The following is a 25543-nucleotide window of genomic DNA, read 5'->3' as shown; positions in this document are numbered from 1 at the left end:
AATTGGAAATTTTGGCTTTGATTCAAAGACACTACCGCGTCGCTCAGATTGATGAGACGTGATGGACCCTGCACAGCATCTTAAACACAGATGGTTTTGGAAAATGAAATGCCTTTTCATAAACAACATTGCTTGAGATTGAATCAGGCACCGGTGTGTGGAGAAAAGGGGAAGTCGGGAGGCATGGGGAGGGGGGGGGGAGAGAGATAACGGAGGGTAGAGGGTGTGTGAGGAGCCAGGGAGTAAAGGAGAGAAAATATATGATCATGGGGCACACAAGGGGTTAGTTGCTCTATCAAAGTGGCCGTGGGAATGAGAGTGAAAAGATTAAGATAGGTGGTTAAAAGAAAGCAGAATCCAACTAGGTTATTCTGCAGTGAATAAGGGAGAGAGGAAGGGAGGTTTCTGAGGTTGACAAGAAAGTGAAAAGCATTTGGTGCAGTTAGAAACTGAGACAGACACATCCCTCGGGAGTTGACATGGGAACTGTGGTCTAATCAGAAGATGCAGCAGCTCTTCACAGATGAGTGGATGCACAACCCTGTCTGTTGCTTCGCTGGCAGGAAAACCTCGTAATTGAATCTGATTTTTTTCCCTCCCGTGTTCTCCAGTGGAACTTTGCAGTCGCTCACATCTCTGGTTTTGTAGCTCTGACTTTTGCTGGAATGCTTTAGTGAACATTTCTGCGAACCAGAAAATGAGTAGTGCTCTGTGTTTTTACCTCACGAAGATCTGGCCGACCTGATTTGTAGGCCTTGTTGTTCCTTTTTCTTAAACATTGTTCACGTGTGAAATTAATAGTCTGCTTTGCCTTCCTTGATGCCTATACGTCTTGACTCTTTTGTTAAAGTTGCATCAGTGTCATACCAGCTAGTACGTAGTAGCTACACAGGTGATACTTACCTTAACTATCAGTGGGGTGGGGAAAAACATCGATATTGCATAGTATTGACATATTTTAAGTATCAATACAAGGACACCAAATATCAAGATTTATTAGATAAATGAAAATACTATCAACAAGAGTGCTAATCTCATGCCCCTCCAGCCTGAGATAACATCGGCCAAGCAAACTTACATTAAATTGGCTCAACCGCAAAAAGCATCCGACACTGGACACAGTTGAGGGCTGCCTCGTAATTGTAATGAATTTGTTCACGTTCCTCAACCAATTGCAACTTCTGATGACTAAATGGTTGCCCAGAGCTGAAGGGTGTTGCACAACCACTTTACGAGGCAACCTTTCTACAAACAGACGCATTGTGACTTAGACTGACTTTACAGGGAGTGCAGAATTATTAGGCAAGTTGTATTTTTGAGGAATAATTTTATTATTGAACAACAACCATGTTCTCAGTGAACCCAAAAAACTCATTAATATCAAAGCTGAATGTTTTTGGAAGTAGTTTTTAGTTTGTTTTTAGTTTTAGCTATTTTAGGGGGATATCTGTGTGTGCAGGTGACTATTACTGTGCATAATTATTAGGCAACTTAACAAAAAACAAATATATACCCATTTCAATCATTTATTTTTACCAGTGAAACCAATATAACATCTCCACATTCACAAATATACATTTCTGACATTCAAAAACAAAACAAAAACAAATCAGCGACCAATATAGCCACCTTTCTTTGCAAGGACACTCAAAAGCCTGCCAGCCATGGATTCTGTCAGTGTTTTGATCTGTTCACCATCAACATTGCGTGCAGCAGCAACCACAGCCTCCCAGACACTGTTCAGAGAGGTGTACTGTTTTCCCTCCTTGTAAATCTCACATTTGATGATGGACCACAGGTTCTCAATGGGGTTCAGATCAGGTGAACAAGGAGGCCATGTCATTAGTTTTTCTTCTTTTATACCCTTTCTTGCCAGCCACGCTGTGGAGTACTTGGACGCGTGTGATGGAGCATTGTCCTGCATGAAAATCATGTTTTTCTTGAAGGATGCAGACTTCTTCCTGTACCACTGCTTGAAGAAGGTGTCTTCCAGAAACTGGCAGTAGGACTGGGAGTTGAGCTTGACTCCATCCTCAACCCGAAAAGGCCCCACAAGCTCATCTTTGATGATACCAGCCCAAACCAGTACTCCACCTCCACCTTGCTGGCGTCTGAGTCGGACTGGAGCTCTCTGCCCTTTACCAATCCAGCCACGGGCCCATCAAGACTCACTCTCATTTCATCAGTCCATAAAACCTTAGAAAAACCAGTCTTGAGATATTTCTTGGCCCAGTCTTGACGTTTCAGCTTGTGTGTCTTGTTCAGTGGTGGTCGTCTTTCAGCCTTTCTTACCTTGGCCATGTCTCTGAGTATTGCACACCTTGTGCTTTTGGGCACTCCAGTGATGTTGCAGCTCTGAAATATGGCCAAACTGGTGACAAGTGGCATCTTGGCAGCTGCACGCTTGACTTTTCTCAGTTCATGGGCAGTTATTTTGCGCCTTGGTTTTTCCACACGCTTCTTGCGACCCTGTTGACTATTTTGAATGAAACGCTTGATTGTTCGATGACCACGCTTCAGAAGCTTTGCAATTTTGAGACTGCTGCATCCCTCTGCAAGATATCTCACTACTTTTGACTTTTCTGAGCCTGTCAAGTCCTTCTTTTGACCCATTTTGCCAAAGGAAAGGAAGTTGCCTAATAATTATGCACACCTGATATAGGGTGTTGATGTCATTAGACCACACCCCTTCTCATTACAGAGATGCACATAACCTAATATGCTTAATTGGTAGTAGGCTTTCGAGCCTATACAACTTGGAGTAAGACAACATGCATGAAGAGGATGATGTGGACAAAATACTCATTTGCCTAATAATTCTGCACTCCCTGTAGTCACTCTCAGAGGGATTGTTAAAGTTTTGGATATAGCTGCTGATAGATTGCCAAAGTGTGCCATCGGTTTGACCGAGTTTTTGTCAGTGCACACGACTCAATGGCTGTCAGCTGGTTGTATTCTAGCGATGTTTCTGTCTTTTATACCAAGATATGGAAAAAGTCGTCCTGATATGAATTAGAATCAATACTATTTATATTGGCATTGATAAAATTCTTTCAGAAACAAACAAAACAAACCGCTTATCCACATCAGTGTTGTGCAGGGGCTCTAACCTATCCCATCTTCTTTGGGGTTTTGCTTATGTGCGATATATTCAGAGAACTTGGTGGAAACATAGAGTATAAAATAATAAGATGGTGGACAAGAACTAGAATGTGGTGTGTATTAGGTTGTAGTGCAGTAGGGGGTAAAACTGAGCTAAAGAAGGTACTGCTTCTCACTGCGGGAGTGCTCCAGTTTCTTCCTGTGGAGACGAATAGAGAGAGTATGGCACCTTTTACATTGTAACTGCAGACGTTCCACTCATCCTCTAACAGCTCTGATTGTTGGTTTTCTCTTTTCTTCATCTGCTAGTCCTTTGGGCTTTCCCTCAGGGAAAGTCTTAGAGGTCTTTTCTTCCTCTGTTTCTGCAATTTCAAACCCTTGTTGATCGGTGGTTCTTAGTTAAGGGTGTAATAGTATGCAAAAGGAAAGGTTCAGTATGATCTTCACTTTTTAAACTTTTGCATATAGCAGAGACGAAGGTAGTTACTCAATTCAAAAGTGACCATAATATGTTATATACTGAAATGCTGCCAGTGCCAAAATTAAAAGCACACAGTCAACCTGATCTGTGTGTTCTCAAAGGGTGTAGCGCGTCTTCCTCCCATCACCTACAACTGCTCACGCCTGTTCCTTCCTGATCGTGGTTCTGCTGGATGTTTCTCAGAGATTTTTCTTAACACTGTCATCAAGTCCTTGCTCATAGGGGTTTTCACTCTATTATTGTAGGGTTTTTACCTTACAGTGAAAAAGTGCCTTGAGGGGACTGTTGTCATTTTGTACTATATAAAATTGAATTGAATCTTTTTGATAGGCTATTCACTGAAAACCAGCAGTGTTTCAGCAATTTTAGCTTTAAAATTGCACAAAATGTTGTACTCCCTATGTTTTGGTCAGAATTGAGGACACTGTCAGCTTTTTCAAATAAACTTTATTGAATTGCACAGCCCTTTTCTCAGATGTGTCTACCGTCTGTCCAATGCCCAATGACTAATATCCAGTCTTGACTGCCACTGCAATCTGCCCCTGTTATTTATTTCCCCTAGCTCCCACTCAACATGTCAGCATGCCTCAACAATAACAGAAAAGGTTTCTTTCTTTAGTGCTTTCATGGCTGACTGTTGTGTGAACTTTTTGATTTGTCAGCCTTATGTCAAAGGTGTTGTTCCGTAATCAGAACTGCTCAGGAACCTCCCGTTCTCATAAAACTTTGTTTTTGTATTTAGTTGCGAATTCACTTAATGAAGGAGATTCATTTTTAGTTACTAGAAAGAACAGAAATAATAGCAACTGCTTAGATAGGTTAATACAGATATTGTCTTGACTGTGTGCAGACTAGTCTTAACTGGCGTTAAATCAGACCTAATTTAAGTGGACAGGTCTGCATTTAAACTGTGGCTGGCAGTAAGCACATTTCTACAGGAGAAAGATCACCAGTTTGAGACTGGGAGGAGAAACAAACCCAGCCACAGGGGAGGGGTCATAAGCTAGTTAGGCCCCAAAACCCAGATAAATGGCACAGTTGGATCAGGAAGAGCATCCAACATAAAATCAGTGCCAAATCAGACATGCTAATCTGTTCATACGGTGACTTATTTCCCTGTGAGAATAGTGTGGCAATAGTTGGCAATCAGATTGACTGTACCATGTTGGCTATCTGTTGTGGATCCAGTGTTCTGGGGGACACGAACTCTAAAACCAATCTTGTACAATTGGCTGTATAACTGATTAAGCACGAAATTGTAAGTGCTCATAGAACAGATGTATAGAGATAAATATTGATTTTAGTAAATGCTGTGCAAAGGTCAAAATATGCTTTTTACTTCACTAAGCACCTAATGACAACACCACAGTTTGCATATTTAAGAAACCTTGGCTTTCAGTTTGTGTAATTAGGAGCTTAATGATCTGAGCTGTTAATTAAACTTAATAAGTCACTCTATTATTGCTTTCTCCTCACTCTGCTCTTCTTAGGTCTTTGTCTCCTTTTGTCCTCCCTTTTTGTTTTTCCTCTCTCTGGTTCATTCTTTACAGCCCTCTGTAGCCCTTTTTCCTTTCTCTAGAGTAGCCATGTCATTGAGATGGATGTGTACTCGTGATTGGCCAGGGAGAAACCTCGGAGCTTGAATGGCATTGGCTTAGAACAATTTGTGTGTGTGTGTGTGTGTGTGTGTGTGTGTGTGTGTGTGTGTGTGTGTGTGTGTGTGTGTGTGTGTGTGTGTGTGTGTGTGTGTGTGTGTGTGTGTGCTCACATGCAGATGGAGGCCTGCCTGGTTAACCAGTGCTGGTCAGCATCTGTGTTATTCTGTGTTGTTTAATAGAAGATGGACAAGCAGTGTAGTGATCTCAGTCTGAATAACTGGCCTCTTTTCTAGCCTGCTAAGATCATTGAACACTCTTGGTAACTGCTGTTACTTGACCTCAGTTGTGAACTGTGTGTTGGTCTATTGCCATGCATCTGATTGGTTATTTTAATCTTTTGTTTCAGTTCATAATAAGTAACACATTTGAAATAGTTGCTAGCAGAACTGGCATCGATATTAGACTTTATGAGTAACGGAATTACCCCAGCATGTTTAAAATGAAAAAGACAGAATAGTTGTGCCTCAATAAGCTGTTAATCATCATTAGCAGTGAAGGAGCCATGCGTGTAAGAGTCACAAACAGGATCAGAAAGATCATTGTGTCTTGAAAATGAATCCGAGCACGTTTGGATGGAAATGTGTGTTTCTTGCTTATACTAGCAAACTAGCTTGTTTAGCATGGTGGAGTTCCTAATTCAGTGTTTTTGGAATAGTGTCCTAGGCTTGTAAATTCTGTCATTCTGTACAGACACTTGATAAATTAAGTGAGAAGCCACATCATTAAAGCTCTTGCCTAATATTGTTAAGGTTCCCTTCATTCTGTCATAGCTGCTTTAGTGTCTTTGAACTTATCCACCGTCATTAAGGGGTGCCATTTCCCAACAAAGGTGGACAGGATCTACCAAAGTAGCATCTGCACTGTGTTTGTGTGCTGCATGAACTTCTCAGTCTCATGCTTTGTTTGACTTTCTGGTTATATTTGGACACTGCAAGACACTGACTAGAATAATGAAAATCTTGTAGTTCGGACCAAAAATTGGGTCAAAATGTCTGTTTACCAGACTAAGCCTGTGCATTAAACAAAAAGTCTCTAATCCTTTGGGTTTAGTATAATGCTGGGGTACCTTTACAAGCATATGCATTGAATGAGGATTGATGGGCTTGTCTAAGAGTTGGCTAAACCTTATGCATCTGAGTGTTTACAGCAGGAGCTCCAGTTCAAACTCCTGTGCACAGAGGGTTAACTCTTCCTACAGTGCTATAGTGTTTGAATGTTTGTCATCAGCAGATGCTAAGGTGTTCTGGATTTTGCACATCATTCTTACACCTAACAAAAGCAGCGACGAAGATGTGGATGAGCTGCTTAACCCAGTTTCACTGACTCTAACATAACTACTGACATGGAAAGGACAAGATGTCTTACATTATATGACGAGTAATTTTACATGTAATTGTGTCATTAGCTTGCTTTTCTGTTGATCATTATTATTCCCTGCCTTAAATTTCACAGTGAAAAAAGCATCTGCAGGCAGCAGACGTGCATGTTTGTGTCTTTGATGCCAAAATGATGGATTATACTGGGAACAGAAGGAACCTTTAGGAATTAACAACCTGCTTATCTGCAAATGGTGCCTGGAAATGTTGGACTTGTTTGCATGATAGATGAGCCTGTTATGGACCCAAATATTCATTTCATTTCAGTAGGTTTAGATGTGAACTAATATATGTCACTACTCAGTATGACAAGGTTGTTTATGTTGGAAAAAAGAAATTCTGGTGTTTATTACCATTTGTAATAACAATAGTGGTTCTTGCTTTCACTTAATAGCTTTAACGCTGGTAACTTGGTCTTCCTCACTCAATACAGTCAACATTACAATGGATTGTCTATCTCGTGAGACATATGGACTCAACAAAGAGTTCTCACGTGACCAAAAGATGATACCTAAGTTGATGATGTGAGAGGAAAAAGAAACATTGCATGATGGGAGCATCTTCAAAATCCTAATACAACAGAAAGTTTCTGATGTTGTTAACCCAGCTTACTTAGGATTTTTTTAAAATCCTAACATTTAAACAGGAAGTACAGCGACAGATTCTTATCTCAGGATGTCAAATGCCGCTGTCCTGTCAGATACTTCTGTGTCCTTTGCTTTGCCTGTAATAATAACAGTAATGCTGGATGCCACCACCTAACTAAAGCACTAGAAAGTCCACAGGAGACTTGAAGGGTAGCGGATTAACTCACGAAGCTTAGAACTACAAAGAAAGAACTACATTCATGGCACATTTGGGAAGTATGTGCTTTGCGCTTTGTTTGACTTTGCTTTTCACTTGTTGATGAGGTTTAGTAAAAACTGAGATCTGAATAAAACTACAGGATGCTGACATCTAAAAAAAATTCAATTTTATCGATTTAACACTGAATAACAGAAGGCTAAACTGTTAGCTTGGTGTACTATTAAATCAAGAAGCTCATGGTTTTTTGATAGGTTTTTCTTCATACTTTCTAATGCAAACAGTCATTTTGGCTGCAATCTAAGTGACAACATTGATATCATTTTAGGTGTGAATTCAGGAGGGTTATCCAGCAGACACATTTCAGACAATCCTCAACAACCTGAGCGGCACTACAAACCGTTATCTGTGCTCATTCTAACCTTGTCCTGTATAGCTGTGCTGTTGGGACTGTAAAATGAATGCTTGTGCAATTTCTCAAATACAGCAGTTTCTGTGCTGCAAGTTTTTTAATTGCTTGCATTCATTTTCTCATATTTTACAGATAGATGCAGCAGCGATGTGATTTATAGTATTGCTACTGCCTCTTGAAATGGAAGCTGTAAGCACTAGGGAGTGTGTGTGGTAGGTAATGTGGATTTAGCGACAGGGCCATAACAGACAGGAATAGACAGGCTTATTAGCGAGAAGTGTTCCTGTCATAGTTTACTGCATGCACTTGGCCAGTCAAACCCTGCATGAAAAATCTGTTAAATTGCTGCTGTAATCATCTCTGTGGAGGTCAATCGTGCCATCGATCAGCCGCTCCAACGTTTAAATCTCGCATCTATAGCACAGTCAACATTACAATGGATGACAACATGACCATAAAACCACCAATAACACTGACACGTAAACATTTATAGACTTTGGAACTTAACCATATTGAATAGTTGAAGTGTTTTCCCAGATTATATGTAGGGAATATTGTGGAGGTTTTCGAATTTTTTTGAAGGTATCAACAGATTGTTGAATGCAGAGCTTTGCGTCTAAGTATTCTTTATATTTAGGGTTGTTAACCAAATGCATTAACCTCATTGTGAAAAAAGCATAAAAGGGCAGCGAAAAAAAGGCACAGTTTGACATCGTCCCTAGTACAGAGTCTGTGTCATTTTACCCATGTGAAACTACCCCAATTAATAAGATCACTGAATTCACAGCAAGCATCAAATGTGCTTCCTCCGGTTCTCTAGCTCAGCAGTCCCCAACATTTTTTGCTCCACGGACCGGTTTATGTCTGACAATATTTTCACAGACCGGCCTTTAAGGTGTCGCGGATAGATGCAACAAAATAAAACGAGTACCGGTACCAAAATATATATATATATATTATTCATAACACACGAGAAAAGACCCTAGGAAACCGAGTTAACAATAAAAACGTTAAAAAAAAATAATGATAAAAACCCTAAAAACCATAAATTTCACACCCGAGCCTCAACTGTTGCAACAGGTACCAACAGACTCACGAACCAGTGGTTGGGGACCGCTGCTCCAGCTCAAACAGTATTTCCTGAAATGGGAAGACAACTGACGTGGACAAGCATCTCTTCAATTGTGCTCGATACCAGAAAAGCCAAGTTTGTACAATGCAGAAGCCCGAGTCCTCTGACATTTTTTGCATTTCATTCTTGAAAATGGCTCAAGCCTGTATTGCGCTTGGCTTTATACAAGCGCAAGATCTCTTTTTATGACCTCCTTAGTTAAAGTAGGACTGTTATTACAATTGCTTGGAAGACTCTACTCTTGGACCTCCTCACCTCTCCATATGCATACAGTGATAACTTAATCCTTTAATGCCAGGTGTTTTATATTTGATGAAAGTCATATATCCAAGTTGATATTTAAGTTCTTAAAATGGTTTAATAAACACTCCAGTTTCAAAAGGTTTGAATTTTTTTGTCAAAAATGTCATGCCTGTTGGTTCAAACTTTACAGGGTTAGAGAGCCTCTCGCAGAACAGACCACATATTAGTGACAAAAGACATGACACTGAAGTCAGAAATGGCATCTAAGAAGTAGTTGGGGTGTAGGTGGGTTGCAAAGCAGCTTGCATTGTCTGCATTAACTATATACAGTCTGAAGCATCTTAAACATCATACATCTATATTGCTAATAGGATCAGTAAAATGGAATTAGCTTAATTTTGTATTGTCAAGGGATTATTCATATTGGACTACGGCAATTAAAACTGGTTTCTTGTAAAGTCAGTGCGAGCTTGGTTGTTTGTGTCTCTGTGTCAACAAAAAGCATTTCCTTCAATTCAAACCCAAGGACAAGCGAGTGTAACTAATGCACTAGATGTCTAAAAGTGAATTTAAAATTGATACAGCAACATCAGCAGACATCTGGAGAGATTCAGAACCCTTACAGTAACCCTCTTGTCTGAACAGTTGGGTCCTCCTCTGCAGTATATAGACTGTAACTGCTTACAAAAGTCAAGCACTGTGGAAAACATTATCATTTCTGCTCTATTGTTTTTTCTCCTTGCTTAATATGTCCTCATTTTAATGAGCCTTGTACACTTAATTGTAGAAAATTGCCTCTCAAAACATTAGCAATTAGGCGACGCTGGAACCTAAAAGTGTATTTGGTGTCTTTTCTGTAATAAATTACTTAAAACTTATGAGATTGTTGCACAGTAATTTTCTGTTGACTCACTAATTGACAATCAACAACTCACTAGTTTGAGCACATTTACGCATAATTGGTCGCGAACTGCAGAGAGATGGGAAATGTGATCTCTTAGCAAACAGCTCTGGCACTTTTTGTGCACTGACAGCCAGTAAGGAGGTGATTGGGTTTCTTCAAAGCTTTCTTAAAGCTTCTTGCTTTTTCAGACCGATGCGGACAGGGCGCTCTTTCTGCATTCTATCAGCTCCTTCATTATACAGACGTAAAAAATTCATAATACAAGAAGTCACCTTGTCAGCATGTGGCCAGAGATTTTAAATGTCATCATTTTTATTTCACTTTGTGATCTCAAACGAGCCAAAGTTGTGACAAAGCATTGACAAAAACCTCTGTAACATAAATATATATGTACACTACTGTTCAAAAGTTTTAGAACACCCCAATTTTTCCCTTTTTTCATTGGGAATTACGCAGTTTAATGTCTCATTGCATAATACAAATAAGCAGTTGGAGCTAAAACAGAAATCATAGACCAAATTGATAGACCAAAGTGTCTTCTAAACTTTTGACTCATCAAAGTAGCCACCTTTGGCAGATATAACAGCTGAACACACCTATGGCATTCTTTCTACAATAGAAATCAAAATTCTTCATAAAGTTCTTCCCATATCTGTTGCAGAAGTTCCCGTAAATGTGGCACTTGTAGGTCGCTTTGCTTTCACTCTTCTGTCTAGTTCATCCCAGACCAGCTCGATGGGGTTTAAGGCTGGAGACTGTGCTGGTCACTCTGTGTTTTGAAGCTTACCATCTTGTTCTTTTTTCCTGAGGTAGTTCTGGCATAGCTTGGACTTATGTTTTGGGTCATTATTTTGCTGTAGGATGAACCCCTGACCAACTAGGTGCATACCGGAGGGTAGTGTGTGGCGCTGAAGAATGCTGTGGTAGCCATTTTGGTTCAGGGTGCCTCTCTGTACAAGTCACCGATTCTGGATCCAGCATAACAGCCCCAGACCATCACACTTCCTCCTCTATGTTGGACAGTTGATGCCACACACTGTGGAACTATCCATTCACCTACTTGACAGCATATAAAGATCCTGCGTGATTTACTGAATTTGTATAAATCACTCCATAATACCAGTGGCAGTGGTTCATGGACCAGCCAAGCCTCTTTGTCTTATTCTGATGCCTGGCTTTCTTGCTGCAACTATTCCTGTCAAACGTGCAGCTCGAAGTTTTCTCTTCAGAGTTGAAGCTGAGACTTGCTTACTACGACCAATATTAAGCTGTGCTTGAAGCTGTTGTCCTGTGAGCTGCCTATCATGCAAGCGACTCTCAGAAACTTGTCCACTGTTTTATTTATGGCTTTGGGTCTGTCAGACCTCTCCCTGTCAAAATTTCCCCAGTTTCTGAATGCCTTTCAGTGGTGAAAGAAACTGTACTCACTGACACCCTGACTTTCTTTACAATTTCTCTGTAGGAGAGACCTAAACTTTTAAGTGTTATGATGGTCTTTCTCTCTTCCATTGTTAATTGCCTTATTCTCGCCATTTTTGTAGCAACACACTACTTTCTGCAGTACAGTACTGTTAAACTGATGCTCACGAGGGTATGGTAGCATAATGTGTTCCAACACTAGTTTTATGCAGACAGATGGGGTTGTAAGTAATCCAGAAAAGTTGGAACACCTGGAGGAATTATTAGCAGCAGCTTTCAAGGATTGATCAACCTCCTTTAAATTGTGAACCCATTTTGTGTTCCCTGGAGAAAGGCCTTTTTATATAATTCTGAAATGTACATACTTTTTTTGTTTTGGGTAACCTTACCTTTTTTAACCTCTGACAGTTCACCAATTAACTTTGTACCATTTCAAGCTATCCATTGGACTTGAATGACTTGAATTGCAATACATAACTGTGCATGTAGTAACCATTTAACATTATATCATTATTTTTCTTATACTGGGCCTTGGTGCAACACATAAAAGCAAACAAATAATAATAATAAAAAACCCCAAACCTCATGCTCTTCTGATTGGCTGTCCCTCATAGATAGCATCTGGGTGGACCATCTGCTTGGAGCCAGAGCTGTCCCCGAGATGACTGAATTTACAATATAGATATAAAAAGTGTTTCGAGCAGTCTGAAGCCAGACTGAGAGAGTATTTGGTCAGGGATTACTTGCACATACACTGACGTCACTTGAATATTTCCAAAAATGCAGCTCCTGTGGGGTGTTCCCAGTCTGCAGTGGTCAGCATCTATCAAAAGTTGTCCAAGGAAGGAGCAGTGGTGAACCAGCTACTGTCTCAGGGGTAACCAAGGCTCATTGATTCAGAACTCATCAATGAGTTGTGCTTTATTTAGACCAGAGTGCTCGCTTTGCTGTTTTTATATGCACCCCAATGTTCTGATGTCTTTCTTTGATTCACTGAGTGGGTCTTCCATAAGCGTCTCACAGCATGGTAGGATTGTACCTAATCTAACCTCAGTCGTTTCTCTGATGATGGCTGATGGCTAGAAGTAGACATAGAGGTGTGTCTCCTGTCACCTTTCAGGTGGTGCTGTATAACTCAGGGATTCAGGCATCACTCGGCTGCATGTCAGTTTGCAAGATCCCTATATTAACACAAAAGTCACTTGATCCAGGATTTTTTTTTAGCCCTGCTCTGTATTTGATAGGCAAACAGTGTGGCTCCATACACTATTGACTGTGGGTGCCTCCTGCAGGGTTGTTTTTTGACACCGCTCACAGCTCCATTAAAGGCAGCAGAGACCATGGAAGCTGTCTCAGCTTGATTTATGGGGTATAAATTGACTTTAGCATAGCAGGAGTCTGCCCATCATCTTATATTCACTCAGCTGGGATTGCCCTTTTTCTGCAACAAATCTTGGTCATTGTCAGGTGTCTGTGCTCAAATAATTTCATGTTCATTCAAGCTTTCTTTATCTAATGCTTTCTGGTACTTCTAACATAGAAACCAGAATGTTTTTAAATTAACCACAGAAGTTTGTTATTGTAGGGCTGATCAAGTTTGCAAAAGCTGAAACGATGCTTATTCAAATTTTTCAAGTGTGTTTATGAAGACACAGTGAAGCTGGTTTTATTCATAGTTTGACTGCGTGCTTGGTTTGTGGCAAGTGCAATATGAGTGGATGCAAATATGCTCTGGGTGTTATGAACAAAGAACGAGCTGCTTTAGCAGAAGTCTGCATGACATGGTAAAAAATGTGTAGTACCATCATTTTGTATTGGGACGATTATATGGCTTATGATAGATGAACATATATTGTTGGGGCACACACATCTCGACTTGGAGATGACATGCATCACCACGGTGCTCATACCTACCTACACAGAGCCTACACAACTTTTAGATCAAACCATTAGAAATGATGTTGGCTTGATTTTTTTCAACAGTGTGCTCTGTCTATCTGAAAATATATTTTTCACAAAATTGAATAGGCAGCACGGTGGCACGGTGGTTAGCACTGCTGCCGCACAGCAAGAAGGTCCTGAGTTCAATTCCAACATCATGCCGGGGTCTTTCTGTGTGGAGTTTGCATGTTCTCCCCGTGTTTGCGTGGGTTCTCTCCGGGTACTCCGGCTTCCTCCCACCGTCCAAATTGCCACTAAGTGTGAATGTGTGAGTGAATGTGAGTGCGAATGGTTGTCTGTTCCTGTGTGTTAGCCCTGCGACAGACTGGCGACCTGTCCAGGGTGTACCCTGCCTCTCGCCCTATGACAGCTGGGATAGGCTCCAGGATAAGCGGCAGAGGATGGATGGATGGATGAAACCCTTAATGTTGCACAACAAATTTGCATCCAAAAAATTTTCCGTGTCGTCTTTTCACACCGTGCTCGGTCTGTACAAACTGAACCTCAGTTATCTGCTGCTACCATTAACTAGCAAGATGTCAATGTAATTTTTTTAACAGTACCGTATTTCCCGGACTACAAAGCGCACCTGAATATTAGCCGCACAAGCTAAAATCAGGGGAAAATCCTGTTTTGTACATACATTAGCCGCACCTGACTAAAAGCCGCAGGTGTTTCAATGTTGACTTATCATATGTAAGAGAATATGCACAAAGGGAATTGTCAGGAAAGAGATGGCTGTTTGGAGACATCACTTTTATTAATATTTTGAAAAACAAGTTATGGGTACATATTTGCACATGTAGTACATAACAGTAGCCTACAGCACACCAGAAAAATAGATTCGGACTACCTTTTAGGCTCAGGTGCAGTGACACAGCTTTAACAAGAAGAAAAGTCAGTCATTCACCACCATCTTTCTCTTCTTCCTGCGCACTAAAACCACCAAAGTCCTCTCCTCCAGTGTCGGATACAAACAGGCTCAGGATGGCTTCGTCATCCACTCTCAGCTCCTTTCCTTCGTTGTCACTTTCAAAACCAAAGAAATCCTCATTGTCAGTGTCAGAGTCGAACACCCTCTGAAGGGCCGTGGCGGTGTCCTCCTCTCCATCATGCAGCAGTCCAGCCCTTCAAAATCCGTTGGTGATCGTGGATGTTTTCACACTTTTCCACGCTGTCAGAATCCACCGGTGGAGTTGAGCATAACTTGCTTTTCGCAAGTTTATCGCCGCTCATCATCCACGCCTCCCGCTGAACGCGTACCGCTACTTTGAAGTTGTTTTTTTTCGCGCTAATTCGTACGGCACTACGTTGCCTGGCGGACGGACATGTGACTAACATACCACTCTTGAACCCCGATCCTTCCGCCAGGCAACGTAGTGCCGTACAACAGCGGAACACACAAAACAAATCGTCTTACGATATCACAAAAATCATGGACAATCCATAGAAAAGCCGCACCTGACTAAAAGCCGCAGGGTTCAAAGCTTGTGCAAAAAGTAGCGGCTTATAGCCCGACAATTACGGTACTTTGCTTTGATACATATGTAAGACTGTTGAGCAAGCCTTGACAACAGACGCTTGTAGGGTTTTTATGTCCAGAGGTTTGGGTTGAGTGGAAGTATCACCTCTGTACCTTCAGCTGCATGTTACACCGGTGTTATAACTAATATAGTTCTGAAATCACAGCAGCTTTAACTCAACTTTTAGATCAAACCATCTAAAAGTTAGACAGGGCTGTCAGACATGCGCCAATGTTGTCATTTGATATTTCTTCCCTGTTTCGTATAATTTTTTTTCCCACTGCCCCAGGACATGATTCAACAGGTGGACCCCCCCTCCCCCAACACACACACACACACACGCACGCACGCACGCACGCACGCACGCACGCACGCACGCACGCACGCACGCACACATATCCCACGTCTACCTTTAATTTTCCAAAGAATTAATATCGCTTTGCCTGTCTTCTCTCTGCAGTATGAGTTCAAGGTCAAAAACATCAAGAAGAAAAAAGTCCACATCGTGGTGTCTGTAGATGGCGTGAAAATCACCTTGAGGAAAAAGAAGAAAGTGAGTGAACTTTTTTTATAAATTGCAAATTAAAAGCATCTTTTGTACTACTTTGTACTGTTTTGTACTGAATTGTTGTCACCCGCATCGTAGACCTTTGAACGGATCAGTAAAACAATATATAAAATGTCTTGGTGTAAAAACATTGATGTTTGTTTTTGGTTCATACGTGTGCTTTATGGTTGCGCGTTGACCACCTCTGTCATCGGCCACGTCGATCCTTTTTTTTTTTTTTTTCTCTTGTTTCTTTTTTCTTTTCTTTCTTTTTTTTCTCTTTTTTCTTTTTCTTCTTTTTCTTCTTTTTTTTCTCCTTTTTCTCTTTTTCTTCTTCTTTTCTTTCTCTTTTTTCTTTTTCTTCTTTTCTTTTTTTCTTTCCCTTTCCTTTTCTTTTTTCTCTTCAATGCCCAATTCATCACGCATATAGCACTATCACTCGATCCTTGATAGTGCTGCAGATGACAGCCAGCTCTATTAGCCCACAACATTCACCGATGCTTACAGAGTGGTTAAAGGTGGGTGTTGACTCTAGCAGTTTAGGGCTACTTATTTTCCAAGTGAGATGCCACTTGGGCAAAGGAAATGTACTGATGGAAATGGAAAGCTGTGTGGATAATCTGCTAACAGTGCCTCACTTTATAAACACAAGTGCAGCCTTTGCCTTGCAATGAGTTTACCGAGGGCAGCACAAAACGTGCAGCGCTGCAGCAAGAGCAAGTATTCTCCTAACTTCACAGGCATACATGTTTCTTGTAATTTGAACACAAGAAAATGCTCCGAAATTAACTCAACGTAAGTTGAACTGAAGCCCACCAGCAGTAAAAGTAGACCTGCAAGGAGGTGCAGGGTTTGCGCACGTAAGGGATTGCGCAGTGAGACAAAAATGTGGTGCAAGTCTTGTTGTGTTTCACTGCCAGCCATTTGAAAATGGCTGGCAGTGAATGAGTTAAACTAAACATGAAAAAGGAAAAAATCACTGACAGCTGTGGTGTTAAAGAAAACGTGTTGTGTTTGGGTTTTTTTTTTAAGCTACTTTTCCTGCATTTCATATAATACTGCAGGTATTTACTGTACTAAAGGCATAAAAAATACAATTTTCTTTTCACCCCGTATATATTTTCACTTTGCTTTCTCTGTCACCCTGTAAATTCCCAGCAATTGTGTTTTAACACATAATGAGGCTTTTTGTTGGCACAAAATCAGTATGTCTGGCCCCTAATGTGTATCTGTCAACAGTCTCGGCACACTGAATCATGGCTCTGTCTTTGTGGCTGTTGAGATATCATCTGTAGTTATAAGAAACGTGACAGAGCTCTAACAATGTTGGGTTAGTCACTTTCTAAAAAGCTGTTTAATTTCCTGTGTCTTTGTTTGTAGCAGAAGGTAACGACCAGTCCTCTTAGAGAGCATGTGTGACAACGGAAGGACTACTAAAGAGAATACAGTGCTTGATGGGGATCAGAACCATTAGCAGAGTAGAAATGAATTAAATTATCATGAATTAAAAGATGAGGAAAGAGCAAGAAGAAAGCTTGAAGAAGTTGAACTGACACTGGAGAGGAATCTGTGTTTCCAAGTGAGCTGAGGATGACGGGACAGGCTCTGTGGTCGACTCAGCGAATGGAGGGAATAAAGACGATGATGATCGATGAGCTTAATCCAGTCTTGCCCGCTTTAAATGGTGTAGATTATAGGGCCGTCACCAGATATCTGATTTCAGAAATATGGTACTTGGTGCCAGGACCAGGAGAATTCCAAGATGCTTGATGCTCGGTTCAATACAAAAAGAAAAAGATTATCCTCTGTACTTAAAGATGAACTCTATTATTTCAGGACAACACAAGAAGGATGATACTTTGTACTGAAAAACACAATAGCAACGTTTTCATATTGCCTTTTGCAAATCAGTTTCACCCCTTGGTAATCTGACTTGAATGGAAAGTACTACTATACCCACTTCTGGAGGGGTGATATCCTGCCCCCATCAGCTCTGGAAGAATATAGGTTACTAGCTACAGTACCTGCTGTAATTTCAAGGGAAAATGACTGTCATGTTTACAAAGTTTTTGTATTAAAAAGCATCTGAAGTACATTTTACCTTTTTAGGGTTTGTGTATTGAAAAAGCATTAAAAAGCATGCTTACCTCCTTAAACTCCTAAGACCCGAAATCTTCCACGGCATGCATTTTTAATTTCTCTTTGATATTTGGGCATATTGGGGCCCGATGACTGTAAAAACAAAGAATTACCAGATTTATTTTTTTTACCTGATTTTTGTTTTTAAGAAAAATAAGAGCCACATATGAGGATATTCATTTAAAATGTTGATAGAACAGTAGCAGTATAATGTCCTCGTAAGTGAATATTAGGGCCTTGTAGAGCAAAATTCAGTATTTTGGTCTAAATAACCCAAAATGTAATGTCCACATATGTGGACGCCAGGTCCTAGGAGGTTAAATAAAAACTGTGGGCTTCTGTAGATAATTTGACATTTACTAACAACTCAGTTTACCGGTCGATCAACGTCCATACCTGCACCTATGGTCACGAGCTCTGGGTAGTGGCCAAAAGAACAGGTTTATGGATACAAATGGTGCAAATGAGCTTTCTCCAGGGGGTGGCTGGTCTCTCCCTTAGAGATGGGGTGAGGAGTTTGGCAATCTGGGAGGGGCTCAGAAAAGAGCTGGTGCTCCTCCACATCAAAAGGAGCCAGTTCGGGCATCTGACAAGGATTTCTCCTGGGTGGCTCCTGGGTGAGGTGTGACACCGGGACAGACCCAGGACACACAGGAGAGATTATATCTCTCACCTGGCCCGGACAAGCTTTAGGTGTTGGCCGAGGAAAGACAGGTCTGGGTTTATCTGCTTAGGCTGCTGCCCCCATGTCCACCTGACCTGGCCACGGTTAAGTGGAACAAAATAGATGGATGGAGAACAATTATAAATTGATTATATTTGCTCATAACTCATAATAAGGCTATTTTGCGTTAGCAGCTTGACAAAACCTAAAACCTCACTGGAGATGACATGCATCACCAGTGCTTATGGATTTTCTCTGTTAAGCTGGAAATCCTGCTTTAGGCTCTGTGGTCACATAAAAAGCGGTGTTTCTCCAGTCAAGTGACTCTTTTTCTGCACAAAATGATCCCTATGAGAGGCACCTCCCCCAATCAGAGATGATGATCATCCTATAGTCATTAAAATATATACAGAACATAAATATAAGAACATAAAAATATAGCAGTGCTGTTACAAATAAGACAAGATATTAAAGCTGTAAAAGACAACAACTGTAAACTTGGTATTTAGTGCACAGAATAAAAAAAAATCCATGTAAAATACTTCAAGTTAAATATTTTATGACTTATGATATTTAGAACTCAGTGCTAGTGTTTATGTGATTGGGTCTCACTAGAAACTAAACATTAAAGCCCCATAGGTTATGAAGGAGATGTGAAAGCTGCTTGAGTTTGATGCTTGAGCAAAGTAAATTAATTCTATGGTTTGAATAGAGATCCTGTGTTCCAATATTACATACTGAGGATTCCAGTGAGCGTGTGATGCATAGAGCTGGCAACAGTAAGGTATGGGCAAACTGAGCTCACTTTGAACACAACCTGGTCAGGACCAGGTTGAGTATCAGTTACCATGGTGATTTAGCTACCGGTAGGTAAAAAGAGAGTCACTTTTGTGACACAGAAAAATTTGGCTTTAAGGTCAGCATAGCTTGCTAACTCATTAATTTCGCTTTGTAATACATTCCCCCATACAGCTTAAGGTTAGGGCTGTGTCTGCTTTGGCTGATCAGTGTGCCAACAGGGAGCTTCAGCCCATCTGACTCCTATGCCTCGTGTCCTGGACCTCTCAGATGTGCTTGTGTTATTGGTGCCCTCTGGAGCATTTTGATAGAATTATCTGACGGCTAAAAAGCCAGTCCAAGTTTCTTCCTCTATGTTTCACTTCTCTTTCATATACAGTTTATTTTAAACACTCTGTGCAAGCCTGAAAAGCAATCGAAGTCTTGTATTTAAAGGGACAGTCTGTGTCTTTGTAAGGAGATGAGGCAGCTCCAAAATCTGATTGCCTGTTGGCAACTTGCTGGCTGTGAAAATGGCAAGATTTCCTCAGCTGATGGTCCACCATCTGCACAGACCACACATTTCCTTAGTTCCTTCGTATTGGGAAGAATGAGCAAATGATGCAGGGATGAATGTTCCATATAAAACCAACTTGCAAGATGGTTTCCTCCAAATTCTGATGAAAACTGTCAAATTCCTTTAAGCTTTTTGGAGCATCATTTTTGGCACACTGATTTTGCTGCTGTAGTCTGAAAAAACTTTATAGTTAAGCTTCACCTGAAAGACTGTACCTACTTTATGTAGGACTCACTCAGCTTATATCAGGTGAAACTCTGTTGACTTACAAAGGCCATATTTGTATGTCAGATTTACATTAATGTCTGAATGGCCCTGAAAGGAGTTGGCCTTTAATCGGACTAGTTTAAAAGTCTAGCTTTGTTAGTAAATGGCCACCTGAAAACATCTGCATATTTGCTCTATAGCTTTGTTGTGGACAGCAGTGTGAGTGGATGATGCATACTGTAAGTATTCATAGGGTTAAGGCTAATGTCCTTCATGCTTTGTGCTTCAGCAAATTCAGTTCAATAAAAAATATCAAAGTGGAAAATCTCAGCTGTTACTGAAGCTTTACATCAGTATTTGAAGAACTGTTTAGGAAATACTGTATATTCTCTATAATATAGATTCTCATTTCCGGTGACCAGATGCACATGAAGTCGACAGATTTATATTTTTTGGAAGTACTGAGTCCGCAGACATCACCAGATACTTTTAAGCAGCGTAGAATCGTTCTGTCGGGAGTACTGAACAGGCACATTGGCTTTGGGACATTTATTTTTTTCAGCTTGCCTACTGCATATGTATTTCTTTTGAGGTACTTTGAGTACTTAATTAAACCATAAAACTGCGCTTAGATTTGAGCCTGACAATTTACTACAAATTGTGCTGAAAATGACAGCACAAAAAAAGCACATCCCTGATGTGAATGTGATAGTTGCCACTAGGAGGAATAATTTATTTGGAAGCCCAAGGGAGATGTTATTAAAAGTGTGAAATCAGTGCATGTAGACTGCTCAAAGTGGTGCCCAAAGTTTGACTTATCCTGTAGATTTTTGCTGAGGCCAAATCTTGCATGTTTAGAGCAGAGCCCTGCATGTTTCTGGACCTTAAAGCTGGCATTTTACGTTAACAGAACAGAAAGTGTCACATCGACAGGAGAGAAAGAATAACACAAAATACAAGCGATTGATGTATTAATGGCTACAAAGTTGTTTTTGACATTTAACAGAAATGTTAAGTGTTTTAGGTTTTAGGTCACAATTGTAAGCAGAGAATCTGCACATAAACAATAAGGTAGAGATCAAAGTCTCTGCGTAATGTGTACTGAATGTAATGAATATTGAGGTTTTTGCTGAAATAGTTTGTTATCCACTGACGGCCGTGAGTCATATACACATGCCATTCATTACACATGGCCATACTAAAAAATACCTGCAGCTACATACACATGCAGAAAACAAAAGTGATGTGCACATTTATGCAAATGGAACAATAACTTCATTTACAGGCTAACTGGTGAAAATCTCCACACATCCATCTATTTAATGCCGCTTTCCCGCCGTGGGTCAATACACCAGACCATCCTCTCCCAGTTCATCCGAGGGAACTTTAAGACTTTCCCAGGCCAACTAAGAGATATAATCTCTATAGCTTTCCCTGGATCTGCCTCAGGGCCTCTTCCAAGTAGGCAATGCTTGAAACACCTCGACTGGCTCCTTTCAATGTGGAGTTCCTTCTGAATGAAGGAACTTCGCATCTCAACAGTAAGGGGGAGCCCAGCCGCCCTTCAGAAGAAACTCATTTCTCCCACTTGTGTCCACAGTCTGATTTCTGCCCAGGGCTCGTGAACATAGATGAGGGTAGGGATGTAGATCAGCAGCTGCACATTCACACTCATCTCTCAGTTCACCACAATAGAGCGGTACAGTGTCCGAATTTTGAAGCCAATAGAACTTGAGCATCTTTAAAAAGCAGAAATGAGATTCTGACACCAACTTCTGGAACTTAGATGGGCCTCGAAATTCAGTTGTGCAGAGACTGAATAGCTCTCGTAGCAATAAGAGAGTAAGTCGTACCCAAATTTACAAAGAAATTTAGTAAAATGCCTTCTCCAAGTCCAAAAAGCAAATAGAGAATAGTTCCTCAAACTCCCATGTACCCTCAAATATCCTCGAGAAGATAAAGACCTGGTCCAGTATTCTGCAACGAGGACAAAAACCCCCGAATTTTTCCTCCTGAAATTGAGGTTTAACTAACTGAATGTCTCTCCTCACCAGTATCCTGACTTGGACCTTCCCAGGGAGGCTTACTAGTGTGATCCCCCTATAGCTGAAACACTCCCTCTGGTTGTCCTTCTTAAAGATCGGAACTACCACTCCAGCATACCAAACCAGAGGCACTGCCACAGATTTCCACGCCATGTTGTAGAGATGTGGCAACCAAAACAGCTATGTAGCATCCAGAACCTTAAGGAACTCAGGGCGAATCTTGTCCACCCTGGGAGCTCTGTCATCAAGAAGTGATGAGACATCCCACCTTTGTCTTTAGACAGTGTCAGTCCATGGTTCCACTGAACTCTGTGTGGTTTGCTTCAGCACCACCCTCCACTTGAAATATGCAAAAGTCTTTTGCTGTGTTGTTTAGTTGTTAGATTATTCATGCCCACATTAAGTTTGCTTGTGTTTGACTTACTAATTTCCACTGCTATTGGTAAATTACCAAGGGCATTCATCAGAATGAACGGGCTGCATCTGTGTTAATAAATTAGTACCTGCTTGTTTTGTAACTATTTAGTTTGGCAAGCTGGCAGTCAGTTTTTGCTTTTCTTTTTTTGTTTTTGGAACTTTGTATTATCCTTTCGGCTTAGGTTGTCATCTCTACTTTACATATGCTAACAGGACAGTTCCACCTTCACTTAAATAGCAGTTAGCTGTCAAGTCAGCTAACTGAAAGCCAGGCACAAACTCAGATAAAAACGCAACATGATAAAGTTTTAAAAAGAATTCTGAAAAATGAAGGGATTCAAACTATATTTAATTTCTGACAACAAACCAAAAGTGAGCACAAAATATGGATATTTATTTTTCTGTACCTGGCTGCCCTCAAAAGGCCCTTGGTCAAGTGTACTGGCGGGATGCAATTAAAGGCCAGTCGATGGATGAATGTTTTCTTGTCGAGTTTGGCTCCTTGTCCCGAAAGCTGAAATGTCAAGTGTGACGGTCAGCAATCTATTTACATCTCTGAGTGCAAAGGAGGCATTCAAAGAGCGCAGATTGAAGTGATTGAATGACTCGGTCAACAAAGGGCTCTGTGGAGACAGAAATCAACAAGAATGATTCCTGTGTGCGTCTGTGGTGACATTTTGATTGTGACATTAAGGTGAAAGGTAGATTTAATCAAACAGACAAAAGGAGCAAGTAAAAAATGTATGTGAAGGGCTCACAATGATATCTGTGCTCACGGAATATCATCTGTCTGTCTTTGAGTTTCAGCTGATTTATGCTCAAACTGTCCAAGCAAGGAATGTTTCTTATTTCATTCGTCTTATGTATCCAATTTTTTTACATTTGGTGTAACTGAATGGTTTCGTTTTGTTTACACAGAAGAAGGAGTGGACATGGGACGAGAGCAAAATGATGGTGATGCAGGATCCCATTTACAGGTAAGCTGGCCTTAAGATTTTTTTTTTTTTTTTGTCATAACGTTACATTTCTTTAGCTCATCTTTAAATGCTAATTTAGATGCTTTTTAATACTTATTCTAGTAAGTCAGTCCTTATGGCTCATTGAGCCTTTTCCCAAATGAATTTTAATCCAAACTTGATTAAGTACACTGTGGTGGCTCCGGAAATGAGAATCCTTTGTCTCTGTCAGTGCAAGCGTTGACATTTTGGAGAAAGAAGGCACTGGTAAGTCTGGCGATAACTTCCACCGACTCCTAAACAGCACAGCACCACCAACATTTCAGAAAAAAAATGCTAAACATCATATCAGAAGAAATGGTAATCAAACCAATCCTCAACACTGTTTTTAAAAATTGAATAAATTTTAAGTTCTAATGTGCCCAAGTGTCACTTCTGCTGTCATGTTAATTTCGGATCTCTTTCTCTTTTAATGGGGGCATCTAATTAAACCTGAGCCGTTAGTCAGCTCTTTATCCCCTGTAACCATACTGTGGTTTTCTGCAGTTTTGTTTGCAGCGCTGCAATTCTATCATAATCACAGCATGAGGTTTAATTGACATCTTAAAACAGCCTGAGTTGTATCCCAGTGGCAGCGTGACCTAAAGTAACCTTATTTACTGCCAGTGGTGTTGGTGTTGTGTGGAATACTTGGGATCTGTGTCTTTCCTGTGTTGCTGTTTTTCCTCAGAACAGACATTTTTATGTAAATTCAGAACATCAAGCAGACTCGGCTTCGAGGCATTTGGGTCTTCTAGTCTAGTAGAGGTTTGTAATAGTGTGAGACTTTCAAGTGTTATTCATATGCATCATATAGCACTTTATTCGATACTCTTGTTGGTTACATGCGCGGTATTGGGAGTATCAATATGCAGACTGGGTGAACCGGGGGTTGAACTGTCAACCTTCCAATTAGTGGGTTTTGTTCTGGATGATTGTGAGTCAAACAACAACCTCCAGGGATGGAAAATGATGCCGACAGTTATGTGTCAAGAACTCTGAGTAGCCACTTGTGGCTGGCTCTAAAAGCGAGCCATCACCATAGACTCCCACGTTAAAATTGGCAACTAAAGAGTATTAAACATCTAGTGTAGTGAAAAAAAAGGTTTCTCTTTATGGATGGATTCTTTTTATCATAACGCCGTGTGTTGTGTGTGCGTATACCGATTAGGCGTAACATTATGACCAACTGCATAATATTGTGTTGGTTCTTCCAATCCATTGAGGCACAGACTTCACTAGAGTCCTGATTGTGTGCTGTGGTATCTGGACCAAGATGTTAGCAAACGATCCTTTAAGTCCTTTAAGTTTGAGGTGGAGTTTCCATGGATTGGACTTGTTTGTCCAGCACATCACACAGATGCACAGTTGGATTGAAACCTGGGGAAATTGGAGGACAAGTCAACACTTTAAACTGGTTTGTTCTCCTCAAACCATTTCTGGACCATTTTTGCTATTAGGGATTACCATTTCAACAAAAAGCTGTACATGGTCTGCAACAATGCTTAGGTAGGTGGTACTTGTCACAGTAACTTTAACAAGGACCCAAGGTTTCCCAGCAGAGCGTTGCCCAAAGGATCGTACTTCCTCCACCAGCTCACTTTCTTCCCATGGTGTATCCCGATGCCAGGTGTTTCCCAGATAAGTAACCCAAGTTAAAAGAAAACGTGATTCATCATGATTCTTCCATTGCTCCATTGCTATTGGCGGTGCATAGGAGTCGACATTGGCACCCTTTCTGGTCTGCAACTATGCAGCACCATACGCATCAAACTGTGATGCAGTGTGTATTCTGATGCCTTTCTATCAGCACTAGCACCAACAATTTTGGCAGTTTGAGCTGCATGAGCTCGTCTGTCCACACAGGCCAGCCTTTGCTTCCCGCTGCAGACTGGAAAAACCCAACATGAGCTTTGGAGTTTTGGAGATGCTCTGACCCAGTCATGTAGCAATCACAATTTTGGCCTTTGTCCAACTCGGGTACAGTTCTTTACATTATGTTATTCACTTCTGTCAGTTGTCATAGTGTTGTGCCTGATCTATATACGATGCATGTAATTTATTTTGCAAGCTCCATTCATTCAAATGTTTTTTAAGACTTGTACTTAGGCATGTACCTAACACTAAACTATCTGCAAGACCTCAGCTCCCTGACAGTTATAGTATTTTGTTAGCGTGTT

The 25543-nt window shown here is 40.7% G+C and overlaps 1 protein-coding gene across 3 annotated transcripts in view; it reads left to right on the top strand.

Annotated features, from left to right (window-relative positions):
* The first annotated feature begins 15460 nt into the window (after positions 1-15460).
* The window catches only part of LOC113008767 (capon-like protein), a 164684-nt gene continuing 154601 nt past the window's right edge, over positions 15461-25543 (top strand). For all 3 annotated transcript variants that reach the window (XM_026146485.1, XM_026146483.1, XM_026146482.1), the window contains exons 1-2: positions 15461-15548; positions 23287-23345. In XM_026146485.1, coding sequence (XP_026002270.1) covers positions 23317-23345 — 29 coding nt within the window. In that variant the 5' untranslated portion in view covers positions 15461-15548; positions 23287-23316. The remainder of the gene's footprint in view (positions 15549-23286; positions 23346-25543) is intronic.

This window comes from Astatotilapia calliptera, chromosome 17 (genome assembly GCF_900246225.1).
Source record: "Astatotilapia calliptera chromosome 17, fAstCal1.2, whole genome shotgun sequence".
In the NCBI taxonomy this organism is placed as follows: domain Eukaryota; kingdom Metazoa; phylum Chordata; class Actinopteri; order Cichliformes; family Cichlidae; genus Astatotilapia; species Astatotilapia calliptera.
The sequence above is the reverse complement of the archived record's forward strand: the minus strand, read 5'-3'. Positions and strand labels throughout refer to the sequence as shown.